The following is a 24,251-nucleotide window of genomic DNA, read 5'->3' on the forward strand; positions in this document are numbered from 1 at the left end:
GACCGGGGAAACGGGGGAAGAGGATGGGAGGTGGGGAGGGAAGGGGGAGGGAAGCACACAGACATCAACTATTTCACCTTGATGAAAGTTTCAATACAGCTATGGAAAGCCTAAGTATTTATTCTTTTACAGTACACTGGGTGCCGGCTGCAAAGAAAAAAAAAAAAAATGGATTCACTTCAGGCACAATTTCTTTCTTTGTAAATTTAAATCAGTAAAAGAAACTGGGTTTAGAAGCTGCAGTGTTCTAAGCAGCAGCAAACTTGTGCATTGTTTTAAATATATTTAAATTACCACACTGATGGCACGCCTCAGCCTTATGAAATTCTGCACTGCAGGCATTTCAGAACACTACAAAAAATGTCTACCCCAGAAAGAGACTTTCACTGAGCTCTAACACAACTTCGCTGGCTAAAGGATTCAAAATTAAATGAAATATGAAAACAAAGTAACATCTAGCCATCATCTTAAGTTATCTGAATGTTCATACAGATTTTCTATCAAACTGAACTTAGTCTCCACGCTCCTATGGTCCTCAGAATTTGAGCAGAGTGAGCAGAAGTGAGCTTTCCACATCCACTTCGAAGGAAAGACGTAACGCAACTGAATACTAAGGCATAGTAAAATACCTTGGCCAAGGTAACAAAGAAAGCATAGGTAAATGTAGTGCAGAATTCCATAAGGTCTACCAGAGTAGAGCTGTCTATAATGTTTACTCACATAGGCAATGTAGATTTGCAGTTACCAGTTGCGTTAAATGCACCATTCAAAACAAGCTTCTAAAATGTGATACTATAAGGCGCCACCTGAAGTTCTCCAGAATGCAACTGTGCATAATTTTAAAATGGTTTCATAAATTTATTTTAAACATAACATGAGAAGGTGTTAAAACTGGTGTAATAGCTTCTTAAAATTTGGAAGGGATGAATAGGGAGATATTCAGTACCCTTCATCAGCCCCCACCACTTTTCATCCTTCAGGCATTGGCTTTGTTGATCAGTCTATAACACCAGCTTGACGGATCTTTCTCTCTGCACCAAATCCCTGCAAGGAAAAAAACAAATCTTTTAGGTCTGGCATCGTGCTTTAAAGCAGGCTTGTTTTGATCCTACCGTGTACAACATCAGCACGTGGCTAATTCCCCATACTTGGCTTCAGAACCAGAGCAAGCCACAGAACAAGTTGTGTGGGTTGCTCTTCTGAAACTATAGCGTGCATCAGCTGCCCAAACACATGACTGAAGTAGTATAATCTCACACAGCAGGAGATTGTTATAAGGCAGTTAAGTTGACATGTTTCAAACAGTTTTGACTTTCAACAGTAGAAACAAGTTAAACCACAAGCTGGTCATCCTGCAAGCCAGCCCTGTATGTCACACACCTTTGAGTTATCCGGTCCCCTGGGCTGACGAAGAACTGTTAGACGAGGAGCATTGGCATCATCCAGATTAATGTTCTTTAAACGATTAACAAGTCTATCTGGACGTGGAGCAGCAACAGCCTTAGCGCCTTCACTGTAAGAAAGTCAATCACACAGAATTCTCATGACTTCCCAGAGATGTGCAAGCTACCAAATACAGTCATTTTCCCCATTAAGGCATCAGCACAGCCCGCTTTGTTTGAAGGCAGACCTTCTGGATGACAGCACGTCTGCTTCAAAACCATTGTTTGAACAACCACTGGATGCTGAAACAGCAGTAGATCAAAACAATATTCTTAGAAGGAGTATAAAGCTGCCACAGTCAGTATTAATGCATGTATGACAGCACTCCCTCTATTTCTGTTGCCTTTAACTGAAACAGTGTAAGTCTTGTAATTTGCCAGTACACTGCAGCACAGTAACACTCTGAAGACAGTTTTGAGAAAAGAACTGAACACTGCCATAAAACATTAATAAGATACCTTAAAAATACACACTTTAACACAATTTAGAAGTCATTCAAAAGCAAAACGTGCCTATCCTCCCTAGAAACAGCATCAAAGAAGGCTAACATGCTTACTTGTTTATAAACAGGTAAGGAGCATAAATCACCAGACAGACCAAGAACTACATAAAGATTTAATCGCTTTTATCACTCATTAATTTCTGCATAAATAATTTAATTACTTGTCTTTTTTTTTTTTTTTTAAATTCATTCTTAAGCAAAGCTGGACTCTGCTGCTGCACTGCAGGCCCCATAAGCACTGGCACATCTCAAAGCAGAGGCTCTCACTGAAGCCAACCACAATTCAGAGCCCTAGTTGTAGGAACAGCCAGCTCAGTTTGAAAGCACTCTGTGCTCCATTGCTGATGCAGTCTGCCAGATTAAACCAGTGATTTGAAATCCTCACCAGACACGCCACACGTTACAGGCACTGCATTTCCCTGTGCGCTGGTTCAGAATTACTGAGAACTCCACTTCATCCCCAGCTTGTAGTTCCACACCATCCTGTACTTCTTTGACATGGAAGAAGAGCTTTTTGCTGTCACCCACTTCATAGTTAATGAAACCAAACTGAAAACCAAAACATTATATAGTTATTTATTTCCCCTTAACCTAAGCAGGCACAATTATAGTCATTCTATTACAAATAAACTTCTACAACAGAATACAGTATTTCTACAAGTCTAGCCACTCCCCATGGGTTTCTAAAGGCACATTTAAACCCTGAGGCCTATAAGCAAGCTCTGAAAACTGCAAAAATCCTTCATTAAAGCAAGCTGCCAAAGCTTTATTCAACTAAGATATGCAATGCTGTGCATTCTTTTCTAAACTCCACCTTTAAAATTACCTAACAGAAACAATCTCTTTTCTCTCCCGATTATTAGTGGCAGATTGAGAAGCCAGTTATTCTGATTTACTGCTTTACTCGTGCTGTGCCAAGGAAGGCTCTCATCAGGTATGAGGAAAAGTCTTCACCAGAGAGTGATGGTGCACTGGAACAGGCAGTAGGAGCTCACCTTCACTAAAGCCACTCTACACAAGCCTGCATAAACCAGTACTGGGGTTACATAAGCCTAGTTCTTATTTGTTTACAATAAGAGTTTCTGCAACAGTTTGCTTCACAACAGACGTTCAAGTGTCAAAGCAGGTCCTGACCTTCTCTATGCCATCTCCAACGATTTCCCATTAGCAGCATTTGCTCACCTGGTCTTTCACACATTCCACAGTGGCTCTGCGGAACGGTGTGATGTTGACAGCCATTGTCTGCCCATTCTGACCAAGAACACACAGCTGGAACTTTACTGTCTCTCCCTTCTGCAGACAGTCACCTTTGTTTGCCATTCCAACAATTCCAAACGGATAGAATTCTCCTTTCATTTCACCTACAGAAGAAAACACACCAGATAAGATTAAGCCTTTCCGTTCTTGAGGGCATTTAGAATTTATATCTGGTATTTACTTCTATTGTCAGCTTACTGCTGTGAATACAATCCTCATCACCCCTATTATCATGCAGCTTATTGCATTTCTATGCTTCCTGCGTGCCAGCAAAGAGCACTTACAGATTTACCTCAGATGAAAACTGTTCATTACAGTTATTAAAGCAAGCTTGAGGTAAAAGCACCAGGTCTTACCATCCTCCATGACTTCAATCATGCCCTGGTATTCAGTCTGTGTTGGATCTACACTCCGCAAAGGACGAATTACTTTACCAGAGTAAACAGTTGGATCAGCTTCTTCAGTGATACCATTCACTGAAAAGAAAGAGACAGTGCAAGAATCAGGAAGTTCTTGTCATACTTTTTCTTTTCTGAAGGACTGACCAGTTCACGTTCACAGTCTGCACTGCAACACGTTACTACAGCACATACAGAACTGGAACAGCTTTATATGTTCCCCTAGACTTCCCCCAGAACTGGAACAGCTCTAACTCAGAAGCACATGGCAATAGCTTTTCTAATCACCACCACTGTTCCACTGCAGAAGGAGGAGGATACTAATTCCTCATGAAATTAGAGGCCATACAACTTGAAAAAGCACACTACAGTATCTTGCTTCTCTACTGCTGTATTTCCAACTCCCTTTCATCATGTAAATTGGATTAAGTATACATTTTGCATCCCCAAAATCCTTAATATCCACATCTGCAATTCCTACTGCAGTTTTTTTTTTCCCCCCTCTAAGAAACAGCACAACTACTAGAATTACTAGTGGCAAAATCATCCAAATTGGGGGTTTTCTTCTATCCCTCCAACTAAAGAGTAGAGGCAAAGGTAAAGGAAGAGTTGCTTCTGCAAACAGTGCTCTTGCTCTGCACTTCCCTTTTAGTTAACACAGGAAACAGGCTTCAGGAAATTTGATGATATTAGTGCTTAGCAGACTCAACTACTGACCATCACATTAAGCATCTTCCTCTTGCTTTAAACTCCAACTGTCATCAGAACTACCAATTTAACCACCAGCATCTGTCAAGACCCTTTAAAGAAGAAATTACCAGGTACAGTCTTACCTGCATGCGTTTTGTTGACCTTTTCTGCACTAACTTTGTTTCCTTTGCCTTTCGACAAGCTGTATTCAACTGTGTCTCCAAGTTCCAGGCTATCAATATCACCACAGTACTCACTACAGGAAGAGAATCACGTGCAAATTTCTTTCAGTCTCGTGACAACAGTAATGCTCATCCAACATTTACACAGGTTGATTCAGAACACATTTAACTGGTTCAGCATCTCACATTTCCAAGGAATTCAGGAAAGCAAAACTTTTTAAATATACAATTCAGAAACTGCATTTCTTGGCCTGAGATTCAGAAGCAGAGATCACAGAGAACGCTGACTAACAGAAAAGCCTGAGCTCAGCAGAGGTCATAAATGGAAGTTCAGACCCCAAAGCACGTCAACGTGTGAAGCAACAAACACTCATTCCTACAAAAGGAACTGCCACTCACCTGTAGTGGAAGAAGATCTCCTTATCATGATTGGCTGTTTCAATAAACCCAAAGTTATCCTTCAGGGCTGCCACGTATCCCAAAAGTCTCTTGGAAGTGTAATTGCGTCCAAGCATTCTGACAGAAACTGCTGTTTGCAGACCAGTTCTCTTCACTTCACAAACACTGAACTCAACCTGTAGAAGAGGTACGTGATTAATACTACAGACAGGAAAAAAGCACAACCACCAAAAGCAATAAACAACAACCCAAACAAAGCTGCACTGCTGTAATCAACACCCAGGCTCTGCTGGAAAGGCATCTCCTCTCCCAAAATCATCTGTCAATTGCTGACATGTAGGACATTCAAAGAGTGGCAGAATCACAGCTGTAACACCTGGCAAGGCAGGTGAGCCTCCAGCACTCTGCTTCTTCTACCTATCAAATAGGTTCTCTCTTACCTTTATGACTGATCTCTGCACTGTACATTAGCAGCTGCCCACTGAGACTATGCAGCTGGTTTGGCTTGCTCATTTTAGGTTTTTAATAACAATAATCACAGCATTCATAGCACAGCACCTGAACACCAACAGGTTTTAGGCTGCTATTCCAGATCTCTCAACTCTTTCCCCAGCCATTATCTCTAGATATTTCACTCATAAGTGGATGTTCTCACTCTTCAACATCCACCTTGATGTCTTTATGTTAATCTCTCTCCCCTCAAGTATTCACAAGTGGAGTTGCCCACTGTCCTTATAAGCAAGTATAAGAATTCCTTTAATTAAAACAGTTTGCATAGCAAAATAGTATTTTTATGTGTGGTATCAGGTTTCAAGATGTCTCTTAGTTACACAGAAAATAAAGCTACAAACTTAAGAGAGAAAACAAAGAAATAGGCGACTATGTAGATGCCTTGTCCTTCACTTGAAAAGGAAAACAAATCCAGGAACAAGGCAAAGAGAAGCTCATATCTTTAAAAAAACCAAAAAGTATTTCCCAATGGTATACTTAGTTGTATTGCCTTATCTCCTATCTGGGGATTAGCAGATCCTTCCACATCCTTGGCCTGGTAAGGAATGGTCAGTTTCACTCCACAGTCATCATAAACAATTATTCCATCTTCAGCTTCCTAGAGGAAAAAAAAAAAAGACAATCAGGTGTTTTATTTGTTTGCAAGCAAGCTTACTATAAACAGTGCAAGCACTGAACATTTACTTGTTCTGCAACAACTGCAAAGCATCTGGTGAAAACAGACCAATAAACACTAAGATGATCAAAAGACACAAGGTTTAAATGACAAACTGTAGCTTTTACCAGGCAGTGGTACTTTATTTCCTCTAACAATACTGTTTCCATTATTTACTGAAAGTTTATTCTATCCTAGTTTTAAGCAGCATGACGAAACAGAGCCTTAGGTTTCAACCAATTCTAGCACCCTTAGCAAAAGGTTCTTCACCAACAGGGTGGTCAGGCCCTGGAAATGTCTCCTCATGGCAGCAGACATGGCTCCAAACTGCCAGAGCTCAAGAAGCATTTGGACCATGCCCTCAGACACAGAGTTTGGACCTCAGGTGATCTGTGTGGAGCCAGGAGTTGGACTCAATGATCCTTCTGGTTCCCTCCCAACTCGGGCTATTCTATGGTTCTACCTGCCACAGTAGGAGGTAGAATCTTCCCAAGCTCTTGGAAGTTATCCTCAATAGAAACACAGAATGGTAGGGGTTGGAAGGGACCTCCAGAGATCGAGTCCAACCCCCTGCCAGAGCAGGTTCCCTACACCAGGTCACACAAGTAGGCATCCAAGCAGGTCTTGAACATCTCCAGAGAAGGAGACTCCACAACCTCCCTGGGCAGCCTGTTCCAGAACACCACTAAGGGTGCTTCTGTTCTACTGTTTCATTTAAGTTAGCCTTCACTGAGTATTGTAATTAGCAATCCAACACAGACCATATTTATAGAAGATAAAAAGTGCTTCAGAATGTTGAATTATAGACTTCAAAGCAGTAGTCTCTGTCTGCAAAGCAACAAACAATATAGTTACTTTTACTTGTGTACTACCTTCTCTTTGCCTTTATTTGGGCTAGTGGCTTTGGCTGGAGTGGCTTCTTTGTCTATAGTGCCCACAAAACGGTGATCTGATTGGGTGTGGAAAGAAACTGTGCCTTTTGGGAGTTTTTTAATCCTTATAGCATGATTTCTTTGGGCAGACAGCATATCCTGAAAAATCAGATCAATGTGATTTTAGACAGACTGCATATAAATGCTTTTGTGAAATCCTCGCTTTCAAAGGAATTGTACCACTCACAGGAACCACAGTAAACTCTACTTCATCAGAAATATGGAGTTGGTTTCCATCCATAATTTCACTGAAGTGAAAGAACATGCGAGCATCCCTGTCAACACACTTAATGAAGCCAAAGCCATCTCTCATCGCAGCAATCACTCCCTGTAAACAGAAGAACAGTTTTACTTTGTGAACATCTGTAGAAAGACAACGATGGAGCATCTAATAATCTGAACACAAACCTCAAATTCTAAAAAGAAAAAATAATAACAAAAATACTTCTCAGTAAGCTTCCTTGCAAACTGTGGAGCCAATGGTTACAGTCAATCTTAAATGCAAGCAAAACCTACTTACCTAATTTTTTTCTACTTGCTCCCTGATTCATAAGTAGTAAACAGTGAAGATGAATTTAAGCCACAAAAGAACTAAGAAAAGCCCAAGAACTGGAAGTCACTGCTACACACACACACACACACAAACACACACACACACACACACAAACACACACACACACACACAAACACACACACACACAAACACACACACACACACAAACACACAGGTTAGGTTTTTCCAGCACTTTACCAGAACAGAAGATGTTCTTTCATAACGATAAGCACAACTATCTCAGTCACTGTGACCCATTCACCAAGCATAGAAGCTTCACTGCACATGACAGAATTCAGCTCTTTATCACCCTTCTGTTTGATCCTCAGGCAGAGATTGTACAAAGATCAATTTGAACAGAATTTGAACAGTTCTGTATGTAGTTAGCATGCATGCTCAAGGAATCTGGTCCCCCTAAAGTAAAAGATGGCAGTTGAAGATCAAGATTCAAAAGCTGTACCTAGTTACCTCCTCTGATTCTTACGACTTTTCATGGCCTGAACCAGAGCACCATCAGGTTCTTTCAGTTTTCCTAAGGAAGATGAGTTTTTAATTTCTTCATGCTGCATGACAGCTATGCCTGCTATAACCAAAGAGCAACCTACTCCAAGAGATACAACATATTTGCTTTCCTAGTACGATTTAATTCCCTGAGTAGAAAAAGTGCACAGCATTAATTCAGTTTTCTGCCATTCAGGCACATTTCTACATTTACTGAAGATCTGACTTCAGACATGTCAGCAGACACCAGCAATTTTTATATTGCTTCAGAAACTGTTTTTCACCTTAATTTCCTCTCCTCAACAATAAAAACTTTTAGAAATAGATACTTACCATTTCCCTAGTTTCATTAGTAAACTGGAAAGTATTGGGGAGAACCTCAATATTGGTGGCTCGTTCCAGTTTGTCACGTCTGTCTGTCGAAATATTGAATCGAACGTGGTCACTTTCCAGCAAAGTCACCTTGGATTTTGTATCTTTGTCTCCAAATGGAAGTTCTTTAGGAATCACAAAATCAACTTTGATGCGGCCAGGTAATGGATCATTCTATAAGAGAGACAAATGCAACAGAAGTCAGTACACCTACAAGTCTCAGCACTGAGCATTTGGGTTAGGAAGGCTCGAGTGACCGCTCCCAGATTACACTGCCATGACTAGAATTTCATTTAGTTTTTACCTTACCTATCCAATGCACTGAATTGCCAACAAAACTAAAAATTACCGTTGAGAATGAAGTTCATAACCATACTTACCCTACTTCTTACTGTTGAGTGTTCAAACACACAAAAAACATTTCCCTATAGCCTCCAAAATCCCAACCAGCAAAACAAAAAACAAGGATGCAGAGTAGCCTGAACACTTTAGAGAAGTGTTTTTGAGTACATCCTCTACTCTAAGCCAAACATTAAGGGCCACACAACTCTGCTTCACACCCAGATTAACTGCCAATGCTCACAGAAGCCCATAAAGCACACTGTGTTTTTGCCTTAAGAGTCTTCTTTGTTGTTGTTTTTTGTTTGTTTGAAGAAAGCATCTTTAACACCCCTCATTTTTCAATTGGAAGTACTTCAAAGCGTAAAGATACACGTCACAAAGCACCACTATTGTGTATTACCCTATTTCCTGGACCTTTAAATTTTAGTAAAAAAAACTGCTTCCTGTGACTGCTGTCAATGGTTGGCACAAGTTAAGCAGTCCAAACTTCCTCTTCTACTCTGCAGCCATCTCTGATGCAATGCCTAACAGCAGGCTTCCACAGAGAAAGGAGAACATTTGTACTCTGACTGGAAGTCAATGCAGTATTTCCCTTAAATTTAACACTGAAACACACCTGGTTTTTGCTGGGTACTTTTGGAATTACTTTGGTTACAGTTCCTTCAAAGTGTTCTATGCTGATGTCTTCAAAGATGACAGTTCCTTGAGGCAGCAGTCTTACATCTGTTGCAACTTCTTTACCCTAAAAGCACAAAATCAGTCAAACAGCCCTAAAGAAGTGATAAAAACAATAAGATCATTTTCCTATTAACCCTGCTTCCCCCCACCCCCTCCCCTTTTTTTTTTTTTTAAAGTGGATTTGAATAAACAGGCAGCTGTCCAGGATCTTGTCTTCAATTTTTACTGGAGTTCATCTTACATTTCTGTCTTTGATTGTAAACTCCACATCATCACCAGGCTGTAAGGCTTCTAGGTCACCTTTAAATTCACTGTAGTGAAAGAATATCTCCTTCACGACATCACCCCTCTCAATAAATCCAAAGGCTTCCTAAGAACAGAAGAAAGCGTTCAGTAGATTGCCCAATCTCTCCATGTATTATTAACAAAACATTCTAACAATAAGACTTCACCACTTCAGTACAGCAACCTTGAGTGTATTCAGCTCACACTACAGCAAATGCATTACAGGAAACAATTAAACTTTCCTGTTTTCAAGGAGTGTGTGTACTCAAGATTAGCTGTTTACACTGTTTGAGCTAGTTTGCATTCACACTTCCAAGATCTTAATAGCTCTTAATGCACTCAATTTACTATTTAGAGAACTTGACAGGAAAGCATTCCATCTTTTAATAGTATTTTGAAGCTGAGACATCACTTACTTTCATGGCACAGACTACTCCTTGACAACGGGCTTGTTTCTTTTTTAATAGCATAATGTTACGAGCACTTACAGCACCAGTACTAAAGGGAAGAAAAAGAACAAAGCTGAAACGTCTGAAAACCAGAGGCAATGTTAAGATTATAGTTCATAATGTCATTTCAGTTCTTGGAAAAGGCACGGAGTGCAGCCCGACTACTAAAAGAGAAAGCATGAGATCAGAAACACGGGATCAACTTACTGTTTATTTGTATCAATTACAAAGTTTATTTTATCTCCTGTTTCCAGCTGAATATTTCCTTCAACATCTTCTGGAGTGTAAGTCAGGTAAAATACTTCCTGTAAATTAACAGTGACTAATATTATTCCTCTTGTCAATTCAAAGGATCATTAGCACATTTTTGTTTAGAAGGAACAACTGCTTTTGTATCAATGGATTTAGTGAGAAAACTGAAAATGATCAAACACAGCATGCAAAAACATTCTTTCTTCCATTGGGCTGTTTTTAAAATTTGGGCTGAGTCTGTAAAAAGCAACTTAATTGAGAGGTTTGGAGGTGGCCATCTTGAAATGCCAACTTCTGAACTTTCCATGTTCAAAATAAGGAGAGGTGAATGTTACACAATCCAGCTTCTTTAAGTTTTAAAACAGAAAAACAACTGTTTGGCTCTACACTGAGTTCCCCATAGAGACAGGTGGGCAAGCAAGCTGTAAAATTAATACCTGCTTGTAGCAATTGCTTAAGTATGTTTGGTTTGGGGTTTTTTTTTGCTAAGAACTACAGTTCTTAGTGTCAGTTGTCCACATTCAATCATGTGTTGGTTTTTTTTTTCTGCTCACAGACCACAATTATAGATCAGTCAAGAGTTCAAATAAAATACATAAGCTTTACCCCATTACGTTCGTAGCATACACTCCCTGTTGGACTCTGACCCGGGGCAGCTGGAGATTTACTCTCTAAATTGTGAGGAACAGCACACACAACCTACCAGCCAAAAAAAAAAAAAGAAAAAATCCATGGCGAGTCATTCCAGGAGATGCAGTGTAGAAAGCAAATATCGATATCCTCTACTGTACACCTGGGGATTAACTTTAGTTTAAACCACCAGGGAATGTCATGCTGTAACATTTCAATCTTATGGAGCATCTGTTGCCTTGAAGGGTTGCTTGGAGCAAAGAGCTCACAACAGAAACTCTAAATTTCTACTACAATAACAAAAAAAAGATTTCAGTGTAACTGAATTCTGTATGTAGTTAGCATGCATGCTCAATGAATCTGGTCCTCCTAAAGTAAAAGATGGCAGTTGAATGCATAGAAAACAGACATCATAGCCACTGACTTGTCCGTTTATTCGTTCTTCAGGTAATATTTCTGGTTTGATCTTCACCAATTTAACAGCAATGGGTTTTCCAGTTCGGCGATCAGAAGACACTTCAAATTCAACATCATCTACAAAACAGACACGACAGTGACATCACAGACTGCAACTTTTAAACATTACTAATTGGTTCAGTCTGGTAGTTCACTGCTCATACCTAAACTCAACCAAGTAAATCCTCTTTTCCCTAGGAAGGATGCACCATTTGCAGTTCTGGAATTGCTCCACTCTAACTGCTTGCCCTGCTGTACTTCCCCCATCCTTCCCTGTGCTCACTTAGCAGACAACCTCACACTGGAGGAGCTCAGATTATGTAAAACTGCTACCGAACAGCCTATAAACTTCATTACCACAAACTACTAGCAGCACCCCTACTCTGCAAGACAAACATCTTCCAACTAATTCTCAAAAAACCCCAAAAGCTAAGTACATGAGGCACTTCCAGTCTAAACGCTTGTTTCCACTTTAGTTTTGCAGCTTGGCCTTCACGCTGTACACCTTTATCAGAACAGCCACATTTGCATTAAACATGCTGAAGTAAAAACCAGAACTCTCATCAGGAGTGGCAGATGATGAATCCTACTGATATTTTAACTCATTAATAGCAACAGAACGCATCCTTTCATGCCACGGATAAAATGATTTCCTACGGAAAACAAGAGACTTGTTCTCATTTGGTACAGAAACTCCAACAGCTGTCTAATTACCTCCTACTTTGAGCTCCTGTAAGTTGCCATTATACTGTGAGCAGTGGAAGAACAGTCTAGCCTGCCGTTCTGAGCACTGAATGAATCCATACGAAGTCAACAGTTTCTCTATAACGCCAGTCTCGCGCAGCGCGGCCGAAGTACCATTGGGGTACCCGTTGTGTCCATTGTTGTGGAGAAGGTTTGGATCAAAGCTCATCTATTCAAAAGAAAACAGCAGAAAATAAACCAAACAGTACTCACATCTCCTTTCACCACATAAATATAACAACAGACAAAGAGCTTATGGAACTGATGGTAACAAATCCTGACAGTTTTTTTAAATAGAGTAAAAAAAATGTTCAAGTTGTCTAGCTCTTGGAAAACAATCCTTACAACTCAGACTGGCAACACATCGCATGTTGGTTCCTGTCACCATCACATACAACCCTCACCTTTTGAAGAAGGCAGTCCGTAGTACAACCAAAGAAAGGAAGAGGCCCTTGTGGGAAGGCTGACATGTTTTGATTTTAAGCCATCTTAGAGTTCAAAACATTTTTGGAAATTAAACCAGCCCTGCAGGTAAAATGACTGGGGGAAGGGAACGTGATGTATTATTAAACTCATTTGCTGAATAACAGGTTGATGGTTTTGCCTATTACGAAAGCTCCAATCAGTGCTACACACGCTTTTTGTGAGTCATGGACAAAATCATCTCTTCACATCTCCAGTGTAAGCTAAGCACACACACACACACCACCCCCTGCTAACAGGGAGCATAAATAACAGCTTACTAACAAAATCTACCTCAAACCAAGTTCAGAATGGCCAAGGCTCAGGGTTACAAAACAACACTGCTAACTCTTGCTCAAACCACTACTGATCAGAGCTGAGCACAGATCAGCTAAAGCCTGACAGCTGAAGTTGAAGGACGGATGCACTTCTCAGGGTGACACTAACATGTGCTGTAGAAAGAAAGGCAGGGAATGATGCTATCAGCACTCTTTCCAGATGTTGCCACGTTGCTACAGCTGTTCAAACAAAGTAATAGAGCACAACAAAAAGCTACATATAAATTAATTGGGGGAAAAAAAATAAAAATCAACTTCTGCAAAGTGACAGATACAGAAAAATGGAAACAATGGAAGTCATGAAGCTGTTCTCTAAAAACCAGCTAGCAGAACAGTTCTTTAAGAACCTTCTAGGAATAGACTAATTAATTAATGCACGAACAAGACTTGCTCAGACCTGAAATATAATGAGTGCATGCTGAACCACAACTAGCTGCGGTGCTGACTACCAACAGTTTACTCACAACAGCTGACCCATCAATTAACAAACCCTGGAACTCCAGTACTTGGAAATAAAAAAACAAACTGTACTAAAAGACTTAAAGAAAACTGAAGGGAGATTGCAAACCAATGACAATCGTGTAAACTTTGGAAATAAAAAGGGATTGTAATCACAACACTGCTACTAAAATAAACACGAAACTGTAACATAGGTATCACCAATTCATCACGCTACCATCAAACCAACAGAATAGCCAAAAAAACCAACATCACAAAAAGCACAGCCTCCTGTTGTTGTTTGCAGCTAAGTTTGGAATGCTATAACTACACAGCACACGCACAAACCTCGCAGTGATATTCAAATATTGCACTTTCAGTAGTATTCGCCGATTCTTCCGCTTCAGTACGAAGTTTCAAAGGATGAAGACTGCTATTGACACAGAGAGAGAAAAGAAGAAAGATAGAAGGAAAAAAAAAAAAAAAGAGAAAGAGAGAGCACACTAATAAAGAATACAAGCGCTGCTGCCCTGGGCAGTTTCAATACAGCACTGGAGAAAACAAAGACTACTAGCAGCGTTGGGACGTGCTCTTTTGAAGCTGTTGAGTAGGCACAAACTTCTGGTTTCAGATCAAGCCTTGTGTCTTCAGTGTAAGTTTCCTCTTCTTTGGTCTTGAGTTGTTGTTACGATGCGGTATATTCTTTTCCTGATCTGAACTTGAAGCAGCAGTTTCAGGTGGTAAATTCTGTTCTGTTTCACTTCATACTGGAAAGACAAAAACAAAAAGTTGTGTGCTGAAGTATAACTTTAACAGAAATTACACATCAGCCCTATGTGGGTGCAGATCCTCTACTTTGATACCATGGGTTTGATTCAAATTAGGGGAAGCTGGTTCATATATTTATTTTGTATTCCCATTTTCAGTTCTGATTTCCCAAGAAACTCTACCTCCATACCAGTGATACACGATTTCTAATTTTAAACACTTCAGATGCAGTTACACATTCCAGGAAAGGTCCCAGTTTGTACCAACTAAAACAGCAACTTCGTTTGGATGCAAGCTGATTTCGCCAATGTAAGGAACCACTACTTCCCAATTTACGTTGAGCTCTGAATTTCCTTTAATGAATTATGAAGTCGGAACTGCAGACTTGGAAAAAAGGAAAAAACAAACTTATGTGACTACAAAGACACCCTCACACTTATTGCGGTGAAAACGCTGACTGCAGTTCGCCAATACAGAGAACAGTTCTGAACCCCCAAAGCTTACAAAGGATGCACGCAAACTCAACACCTGTTTTTCACAGAAGTACTTCAATGACATCCTCCACAGAAAATATCTTCCCCATCACTCTTAGAACAACTCCGGGCTGAATAAGTCTTCTTGCAGTACTGCACATACACAGAAACTAAATGAGGGCAGAAATCTGTGCCCAAGTACAAACCAGCACCCAGAACAGGCTTGCAGTGAAGGACTCAAGTGCAAAAAAACTGAAATAAGTTAATGCAAAAATAAAAGACTCAGCACTGTTCTCACATATCTCCCTCTAATATTCAAGCAACCTTTATCATAACTCCATCCAGGATAAGGTAAACATCCCTCAATCAAGTTCAAGAGAAATGAAGCAGGCATGCACTGCAGCACAGGAACTGCACGGAGACACTTGGAATCTCATCATTAATATTCACACTTCTCCCTCATCTGATCAGACCAATATCATCAGAACTCTTCCAGCACTACAACTTACATCACCTTTTGTAGCTTTCAGGGCATAGAGTGTATACCTACATATAACAATCAAAATATTTCTGTCTGCCCAAAGATAACTGAAGTAACTTTTGTCAAGTAATGGCATGAACCATCAGCTTGCCCCCTAACAGCAGGTTGGACTCAATAAATCGTTTCCTGTATTTAGGTCATTACAAATTAAAAAAAAAAAAAGAAGAAAAAAAAAAAGCAGGGATATCAAGCCTGCAGAAGTTAAGTAAAAAGCAGTGCATGTATACCTCAAATTCTTTACTTTTTAATGCAGCTACTATAAATACTTCTCCAAATGGTAAACACGCTGAGCAGGTGCCCAGCCCCCACATCACACTGGGTTCTGAATTTGTGTATCTACAGCAGAATTGGTTTGTGCAAGGACAAGGAGGAGGCAGGGCTGGAGATGTGCTGCTCCTGAGCTCCTTCATTGTGGATTTTGCTAAATGACAGCAAGTTGCACAGTGCTGCTCACAGCCTGAAATGCACGCAGACTCACAGCAAAGGCTGCCAGATGACAGACACTTGCTTTGGTTCTCATTTTCTCCACAAGCACAGGTATGTAACCACAATAACATACATTCATAGAAAGGCCTGGGTTGAAAAGGACCATAGTGATCACTGAGTTTCAATCCACTGCTGTGTGTAGGGTCACCAACCAGCAGCCCAGGCTGCCCAGAGCCACATCCAGCCTGGCCTTGAATGCCTGCAGGGATGGGGCATCCACAGCCTTCTTGGGCAACCTGTTCCAGTGCCTCACCACCCTCTGAGTAAAAAATTCCTCCTAATATCCAACCTAAACCTCCCCTGTCTCATTTGAAGACCATTTCCCCTTGTCCTATCACTATCCACCCTCATAAATAGCCGTTACCCCTCTTTCCCCCTCCTGTTTATATGCTCCCTTCAAGCACTGGAAGGTTGCAACGAGTTCTCCCAGCCTTCTCTTCTCCAAATAAAAATCACATTCCACAGACCTCAAGCACAGGCTAACTCTCTCTTAGGCACGACCAAACCTAATGAAGACAAAACATTGTATTTTTAGTACGCAGGCACAGCGCAGCCACCAGATATCACTGGGAAACAAACGTGGCCATCTGAGGATGCGTGACGTGTGAGGAGCGCCGTGTGCCACCTCCTGAACGCTGCAAACAATGCTGACAGCAGAGATAGCGCTCTGATATTCGCCAGATCGCCCACGGCACTCAGAGATTTTAAGAAATAAAAACTCGAAGAAAATATCAGCGGTCATTTTTGTGCATTTAAGCAACAACCCAGAGGAAAAAGAAAAATAAAATGAGAACGAGACGGTCAAGCTAGAGCGAGTTCTGTCTGAAGGATGGAAAGCTCCGCGCGTGTTCCTAAGGGGGATCTGACAGGGCTGGGACGCGCAGCGCCGCGGAGATTCGGGAGAGGCCGCCGGGCGCCCCAAGATGGAGGCGGCGGAGCGGAGCCGAGGGGCGGCGCCGCCAGCGGGGGCTGCGGCGGCCCACGGCGTGACAGCGCGGGATCGAGCGGGGCCGGGCCGCCTCCGGGCCGAGGAAACGGCGGGCGGAGCGGAGGGCGGGAGGCAGGGAGGAAAGGAGGGGCCGCCCTGCCCGCACACAAAGGGGGGCGATGGCGGCCGCTCCCCCGCACACAAAGGGACGGAGCCCGGCTCTGCAGCGGGCGGGGCCGCGCGCGCAGCACGCCGGGAGCTGCGCTCCGCCGCCCGCCCGCCCCCGCGCCCGCCTCCGCGCCCGCCCCGCAGGCCCGTCCCCGGCAGCCCAAGCGCCAGGCGCCGCCCGGGGCTCGCCGGGACCCGTAGTCCCCCCTCGGCACCGCCCCCGACCGGGCCGCGGCCCCCGACCTGCAGGTCCCGGCAGACCACGCGGCGGAGCGGGCGCGAGGCACGCCGGGAAGGCGAGTCCCGGCGCCGCCACGGCCCCGCCCCGCAGCCCGGCGGGACCCGGCCCCGCGGCGGGGCGGCTGCCCGCGGGACGCCGGGAAACGTAGTGCGCGCGACGGCACGGCCCGACGGGCCCGAGGCCGCCAGTGCTTCATCCCCGGGGACGGCCGGCCCGCCCCACCCCCACACGTCCGTCGCCCCATGTACGCGGCCGGGGGGAGGCCCCGGGCGGCTTCGCCCCGCCGAGACCGCCGCGACAGGAGACGGCCGGGCCGCGGGATCGAAGGCGGCCCTCCACCTCTTTCGCCGCTTCCCGTAGACCCCAGTTCCCCTTGAGCCGCGCGGGTGCCGTGCGTCGCAGCGCCGGGCGCCCTTCGCTCCCCACCCCGCCGTACTCACCCCAACAGCTCAGCGCCCCCGCTCCAGCGCCGCCATGAGCAGCACGGCACCGCACGTAGGAATAAATCCCGGCCTCTCGCGAGAACGTGGGGCGGAGTCGCGTCTGCGCCGTCGCCGGCGGCCGCATGGTGCGCATGCGCGCAGGCTGGCGGCCAACGGCACCGTCGGCACGGCGTATGCGTCGCAGCCGGCCGGTCTCCGCGTGGGACGGGCTGGGAGCTCCGTGACTGGGCGGGCGGGGAGAGGAGCTGACGGCGGCTTTGCCGGTCCGCCTCCCTGCCTTGCTGTACTCTGTGCTGGGCTGCGGCAGCTGCTAAGCGGGCAGCGTGGCTGCTTCCCCACCGAATAACATGGAGATGGTGGTGGTGCAGCTGAGCCAGTTCAGCTGACTGGATACTAGCGATAAATCAGCAACCCTCCTCCTTATAGGAACGTTAACCTGCACTTGGTAATTGAGGTAAAAACACACCGCCACAACCATTTCAGAGAGCTCAAACACACCATTTTTGACTCAAGCAATAAATTAAAATGAGAGCAGGATGAAGCAGCCGAGTACAGGCAGCACAGTCCGAATTACTGCCACGCTTCACAGAACAGAATACAACTGAGAAAATGGTGCCTGTAGTATTTTTTATTATTATTATTATTCCCTCTTAAAATATTTCAGGAAAGAATTTTGTACAATGTTCCTAAACAGGAATCCCCTTCTATCAACTAAACACTTTTCTCTGCATATTCCAAATTGTCTCGTGATAAGATCTAAATTGCCTTCTGTATCTATCAAAATTCTTGCACAGATAAAAACAGCATAAAAAACCTAATATTGACAATTGGATGTTTACTGTTACTGAAGTATTTTCCTGATTGTTGGCAAGAAAGACCCAAAAAAATAAAACATTAAAATGCCACTGAAAGCATCACAATATTGATAAAATCCTGCTACACTGCAACTTCAATTTCAACCAATATAGGATTTTGGAATAACTAACATCTGTCACTAGACTTACCTGCAATGTGACATTAAAAACCTGTCCATGTGGTTGGTTTTGGTTTAGTTTGAGGCACACCTCACCATTCCTGAAATTCAAAGTGGTGGGAGGCCAAAAAGCTTTGATCTGAAAGCACTGTATTCTCTGTAATAGAAACTACCTTGACGTGAGCACACTGCTTTCAGATCAGCATCCATACACCTCAAAGCACGGGTAAAGAAAGAACAGGGCTGCCTACAGCAAAAAAAAAAAAAAAAAAAAAAGCCTCAGATCTGCAATAAAAACATGCTGATGTGTGAGGAAGGGTCATTCTCACTGGTCTTCTCTAAATCAAGGCAAACTATACTCCTGATGTAAGTTAGTAATTAAAGTGCTCTGTTGGCCATCTGATATTCTGGCTCTTAGCAGTTTTTCATGTATGAATGTTACCAAATACTGAGTGTTGGGTCTTCAAAGCAAAGCAAAAGCTCCAGATACCCACTCTGTGCAGACAAAGCAAGATGTGAACCTATCATTTATAATGTAGTTTTCAAATTATCTTATTATTTCCAGCACATAAAACAACCAGAATCTGCATTACGTTTGCCAGATACTGATGAGGCAGTTTTAAGTGACATCTGCGCAGTTGGAATTACTGACTAAAGCTTATAAAAAATAACATTCATGAGATAAACTGCCACAAAAGAGTATGCACCAAAAGTACTTCGTTGTTACACATCTGTATGCTGCAATTTATGACAGAGCAGCAATGCAAGCCTTTGTCATCAGGAGTGTGTGACTTCAGAATAAGGAAGAAAACAGGCCACACATTTGGATAGGTAAAACAAACGTGAAACACCTGAAAGAACAAGTTACAGATCATCCCTGTTGGGTGGCTTCATAACAGTCTCTGAAGTCAAGATGTGGATATGTTGTGACCTAAGCCTCACTGTCACGCATATCTTCTCTCCTGACCTCAAAAGATTCTTTGCTGATTGACAATAGTTCACGCAGCTCTTTGTTTTCAAGCTGCAAAAATAAATAAATAAATAAAATCAATATTTTGGCTGAAACAGAGATGAGCTAATCCACAAAATTACAGACCTTTAATTAAGTAGCCCCATACCTTCATAGCCTAATAGAACTCTAATTTTATAACTCAAACATTAATGCAGTGTTAGCAAGAGGTGAACCACATCATTTAAACTACACCTTTTACTTCTGGCTTTATTATTACAATGATAGAAATACCACAAATTTGAAAATAAACAGAAAACATTCCTTGCCTCCCAACCTCACCCACCATCCCCATTTTTTATTGTTATTAAGTACCTGACACACACAGTCACACTCTAGAGCAAGTCTAGAGCTCCAAAAGCTTGATCTGTCCTTAGCAATGACATGAGCTCTTACCTCCAGCTGAGCTAGTTTCTCCTGAACCTTAAAAAACTGATCCTCATCAACTTGTACAGCTTTTCTCATCACCTCACCCATCTCACATATTCTATCTATTTGACCTTCAATTTCCTGAAAGACATGGAAAAAAAACCACAGTTAATACGTTCAGGCAAAAGCAGTAGCAATATATTCCTTATGAATCATTTACTTTCATCTCATTAATTCTGGACTACTTTCCTATTTTGAATTTTAATATTTTTCTCCCAACCACTCGCAATCCTCCCTGCTTATGCAACATTTTAGGATAGTGTCATGTACCTTATTGTCCACTATCATCAGTCATCAGTGAAAACAGTGAGCAGAACAGTCAGTGCTGCACCTTCACACACATGGAAATCATTTCAAGTATGACAAGGACTAAGAGATCAGATTCCTGCTCAAGTGAATACAATTAGTATACAGCAATTTCTACACTGCCTTGCTAGAAAAGCTTGACTGGATTTATAAGAACATCTGACACAAATGCAAGTAAAACTTTAAGACTGAATAAAACAACAAACCAAAAACAAAACCACTGAACAACAAAGAAGACTGGTATCTCCTGCATTAGTTTCCAACAGTCTGTCTAGAAATACTCCCAGTCCTTTGGTAGTTGCCTTTTTTTCTTTTTAAAGCTCAGAAATAAGTGTATAATTCATACAGAACTATTCCAACACGTAACACAACGTTAGTTCTTATCTGAAGAACATTCCATTTCCAAAATAACATTCGTAGGGAGGAACTCATGCATGTGAACACAAACATATCAGCCATTCACAAAGAGTTATAAAACAAGGATTTAGAAGCCTCTGAAGCATTTATTACAACATAATATGATATCACAAGGCACTGTGGGAAACATCACAGCATTATAGGGTGTGGTTTCCTCTCAATAAATGCCCACAATTACTCTGCTGTGCCACTGGAAGACAGATGTGCCACCTTAGAAGAGAACCCAGTTTTGAATTCCAATATTGAGCGAACATGTAAGCAGATTAGAGCACCTAGAGAGCTGGAGGAACAAGTTTACATCATCTGAGAATGATGTGTCTGTCAAACAGAAAGATGGTTAAATAAGAATGTCAAATATCAAAAGATATTAAAAGGTGGTGTCTGTTCTCTGAAGTCGTGTGTGAAAGTATGAAAGAATTCATAAACTTAGTATGAAGTACGGAAGATTTTGCCTTAGCATTTCACAGAATCACAGAATTGTAGGGGTTGGAAGGGACCTCCAGAGATCATCGATTCCAACCCCCTGCCAAAGCAGGTTCCCTACACCAGGTCACACAGGTAGGTGTCCAGGCGAGACTTGAACAACTCCAGAGAAGGAGACAGTAGTCTAGGTATATCCCACCATGGTAGAAGAGGTTTCTCCAAAGTCCTTCCAGCTTTGTATTCCTGTGCCATTACAATGAAGCAAAAAACAGTGATAGGGAACGTTAGAAGTTCTGTCCAAATTATAAGTCTTCATCAATAAAGCAATCTGTGCACATAAGCAAGCAATGGAAGACCCCTAAACTGCACAAAAGAGAATTAAACAAAAAAACCCGCAAGATATGAGATCTTGTTAGGTTGAGCCAGCCTGCTATGTTCTCATCACATAAACATGCATTATAAATGCATTACAAATGCATGTTTATGCAGTAAATACCTAACAATAACCTTTAATCACATACCCTACATTACTGCATTATCAGATATCTAAATGTAAACCAAGAGACAGTTATCAGCAGTCACTCCTTGGCCTCCTGAAGACACTCTATGTCACACACAGAGTTACACACATATGTTAGGCTGTTGTACTGCCTATCTGTATTTAAAAGTATTTGGAAGTGATCATTTATTAAGCCCTCAGAACACCTCAGCTTACAGGGATTTTGGAGGCTCTTTTCCCTTTGTTACAATTGCTCAACAGTAACGATAACACCTCTGATGTGGTCCTCTTCAGTGAAAACAAAGCCATTCAGGGGGAAGTTCTTTGCTATGAGAGTGGTGAGGTGCTGGAACAGCTGCCCAGAGAGGCTGTGGATGCCCCGTCCATCTCTGGAGGTATTCAAGGTTGGATGGGGCCCTGGGCAGCCTGGGCTGGTATGAAATGGGGAGGTTGGTGGCCCTGCGTGCAGCAGGGGGTTGGAGCTTCGTGATCCTTGAGGTCCCTTCCAACGCGGGCCATTCTGTGATTCTGTGATTCATTAAAGCTTAACCCAAGGAAAGTAACCCAATGCACACACAACAAGCTTTCACGTGGGCAACGAAAGGCTTGTGCTGGTCAGGATCCTCTATGACAACCATTACAACCTGGACGCTGTAAAAAGAATGCAGGGAAAAAATATACTAAAGGAACCAGAGCTTCAAAGAACACATCCTGGAGCACAGTGAGGCCATGAAAGGAGACCAATAAGAGAGCAAGTTTCCTATTCCCCCTCCCGCTCCACCCCACCTTACCACAGAGTTGGCCTGATGAACTTTCAGGACCGGTTCCGCATCTTCACCTTTTCTCCCTTGCAACAGCTGCAACATCTGCTTTCTGTACTTGCTCATGATCAGCTCTAACGCATCCTGGTGCTCCTCCAGAGAGATCCACAGCGCTAAGGGACACGGAGCGCAGCACGGCGTTACCTCGGAGGCCGCCCGGCTGCCCTCAGCACCGCTCGGCGGCCCCACGCGACCCCCCGCCGCGCTGACAGCCAGCAGCCCGCTCGCACCGTTCCGATAACAGCCGCCCAGCGCAGCGCAGCGCGGCCCCGGCCCCCCCCTCCTTCCCCGGGCCCATCCCGGCCGGCTCACCGCGGTTCTCCTGCCGCAGGTCGCGGATCTGCGTGTTCTCCTGGCACAGCAACATGTGCGGCCGCAGCCGAGAGCCGTCCGCTCCATCCGCCGGGACGCTCCGGCCCCGCCGAGAAGCGGCTGTGGACGCCGCCGCCGCGCTGCCCTTCTCGACCGGCGCCGCGCCCGCCTCCCTCATAGCGGCCACGCGCTGATGCAGGACGGCGGACTGATCGATGAGCGACTCGGCTGCGGTGTCGTGCTCCTTCAGCCGCTCCAGAAGGGTCTTCGCGTCCGTGAGGATCTTCTCGATGGTGCAGGTCATGATGAGCGCAGGGAGGGCCGCGCTACTCACTCCCGCGGCGGCCCCATGGCCGGCAGTGCGCGGCCCGGACCGCGCAGCGGGCAGTCCGAGCTACGAGCCGCGAACCACGAGCCGCACCGGGAGCTCCGCCGCCTTTTCCGGGCCGCGCTCCTCGCGCCGCAGCTGCGCATGCGTGGAGACCCGGAGCAGCCGCTGAGCCCGCGGCGCCGCCTGGCGGCCGCACTGAACACCACATCACCGCGGGGTGGATGGATGGAGGGATGGAGGGAGGGAGGGATGGAGGGATGGAGGGATGGAGGGAGGGAGGGAGGGAGGAAGGGAGGGAGGGATGGATGGATGGATGGATGGATGGATGGATGGATGGATGGATGGATGGATGGATGGATGGATGGATGGAGGCCGGCTGGGAACGGGGCTCTTGTTAACGGTGTCATTTCAAAAGGAGAATACAACTCTCTTTTTTGCTTTTATGTTTGTTTGTTTTGAGGGGAGGCAAGCTCACGACGAAAATATCAGCACAAAGAAACCTGCATCAGATCGATGCCTTAACCTGTGTGTTGTGATTTCCAAGGAACAGTTGGATTTCCAAGGAACAGTTGGATTTTGAGTTGAGGGACATGGCTTAGTGAGTACTATTGGTGATACGTGGATGGTTGGACTGGATGATCTTAAAGGTCTTTTAATCACCCTTGGTGATTCCGTGATTCTGTGATTCTCCGTGCCGGCACTCCACACATGGACGGCTCTCAGAGCTCCCTGTTCTCACGCACGAGGTGGCTCTCAGAGCACGAGGGGACCACATGGAAAGCTGCAGCCCAGGAGCCATTAATGGGCGCTGTTTGCAGAGGGCAGGTGGCCGTGACCCATGGGGGGTCCTGGTTATCTTTATTTAAAACTCCTTTAAGCAGTGTGTGATAAATTCTGGGCTGAGGTCTGTTGAGCTGACATCTTATCTGTATTCTTGTTTGTCCCTCGAACAGTAAACATCCTCTACTCAAGTTAAAATAACAAGCTCTGTAATGCTGACTTTGTTCTTTGTTATTTGCTAACTGAAACCACCATTAGCAACCCGTGATGTCTCTGCTGCTTAACTTTTCGTTGTTTTTATTTGATAGTGCCAACTTTGTAAGCAGTATTTTCAGCAGTGTGTTAGCAGGATGTGCCTTTCAAGCTTAAATCTCCTTTGAGACACACACACAACAAAAATGTAGTTGTCATCAGGATTCCTTTTTCATACCAGTT

The 24,251-nt window shown here is 43.8% G+C and overlaps 2 protein-coding genes across 3 annotated transcripts; both read right to left on the bottom strand.

Annotated features, from left to right (window-relative positions):
* Positions 1 to 142: 142 nt before the first annotated feature.
* CSDE1 (cold shock domain containing E1) lies at positions 143 to 17,645 on the bottom strand. The gene is made up of 20 exons (XM_048925825.1): positions 17,514 to 17,645; positions 13,817 to 14,235; positions 12,201 to 12,399; positions 11,455 to 11,564; positions 11,007 to 11,099; positions 10,356 to 10,453; positions 10,116 to 10,197; positions 9,656 to 9,784; positions 9,353 to 9,478; positions 8,356 to 8,568; positions 7,156 to 7,296; positions 6,909 to 7,067; positions 5,872 to 5,979; positions 4,872 to 5,047; positions 4,434 to 4,546; positions 3,559 to 3,678; positions 3,128 to 3,306; positions 2,331 to 2,494; positions 1,381 to 1,513; positions 143 to 1,044 (listed from the first exon to the last, which is right to left on the bottom strand). Exons 3-20 carry the CDS (start codon positions 12,397 to 12,399, stop codon positions 997 to 999), a joined length of 2,391 nt encoding a protein of 796 aa, XP_048781782.1. The 5' UTR covers positions 13,817 to 14,235; positions 17,514 to 17,645; the 3' UTR covers positions 143 to 996.
* A 484-nt stretch (positions 17,646 to 18,129) lies between these two features.
* On the bottom strand, positions 18,130 to 23,191 carry SIKE1 (suppressor of IKBKE 1). Of its 2 annotated transcripts, XM_048926217.1 has the most exons (4): positions 22,706 to 23,179; positions 22,364 to 22,506; positions 19,895 to 20,008; positions 18,130 to 19,510 (listed from the first exon to the last, which is right to left on the bottom strand). In XM_048926217.1, the coding sequence occupies exons 1-4, from the start codon at positions 23,007 to 23,009 to the stop codon at positions 19,421 to 19,423; spliced, it is 651 nt and encodes a 216-aa protein (XP_048782174.1). In that variant the 5' UTR covers positions 23,010 to 23,179; the 3' UTR covers positions 18,130 to 19,420. The 2 variants fall into 2 exon arrangements, with proteins under 2 accessions (XP_048782174.1, XP_048782175.1); XM_048926218.1 differs by lacking the exons at positions 18,130 to 19,510; positions 19,895 to 20,008 and adding an exon at positions 20,015 to 21,316 and having other exon boundaries at positions 22,706 to 23,191.
* Positions 23,192 to 24,251: the final 1,060 nt, after the last annotated feature.

This window comes from Lagopus muta, chromosome 24, assembly GCF_023343835.1.
Source record: "Lagopus muta isolate bLagMut1 chromosome 24, bLagMut1 primary, whole genome shotgun sequence".
Lineage (NCBI taxonomy): Eukaryota > Metazoa > Chordata > Aves > Galliformes > Phasianidae > Lagopus > Lagopus muta.

What these genes read in the sequence shown, in the direction of transcription:
- SIKE1 (XM_048926217.1), bottom strand. Translation starts at nt 23,009, where the DNA reads ATGACCTGCACCATCGAGAAGATCCTCACGGACGCGAAGACCCTTCTG. An exon ending in CCTGCGGCAGGAGAACCGCG is followed by an intron (nt 22,507 to 22,705) that starts GTGAGCCGGCCG and finishes CGTGTCCCTTAG; the next exon opens with CGCTGTGGATCTCTCTGGAG. An exon ending in TTCATCAGGCCAACTCTGTG is followed by an intron (nt 20,009 to 22,363) that starts GTAAGGTGGGGT and finishes CATGTCTTTCAG; the next exon opens with GAAATTGAAGGTCAAATAGA.
- CSDE1 (XM_048925825.1), bottom strand. Translation starts at nt 12,399, where the DNA reads ATGAGCTTTGATCCAAACCTTCTCCACAACAATGGACACAACGGGTAC. An exon ending in ACAGGAGCTCAAAGTAGGAG is followed by an intron (nt 11,565 to 12,200) that starts GTAATTAGACAG and finishes TCTGTTTTGTAG; the next exon opens with ATGATGTTGAATTTGAAGTG. An exon ending in GGTCAACAAAACGCATGCAG is followed by an intron (nt 3,679 to 4,433) that starts GTAAGACTGTAC and finishes CTTTCTTTTCAG; the next exon opens with TGAATGGTATCACTGAAGAA.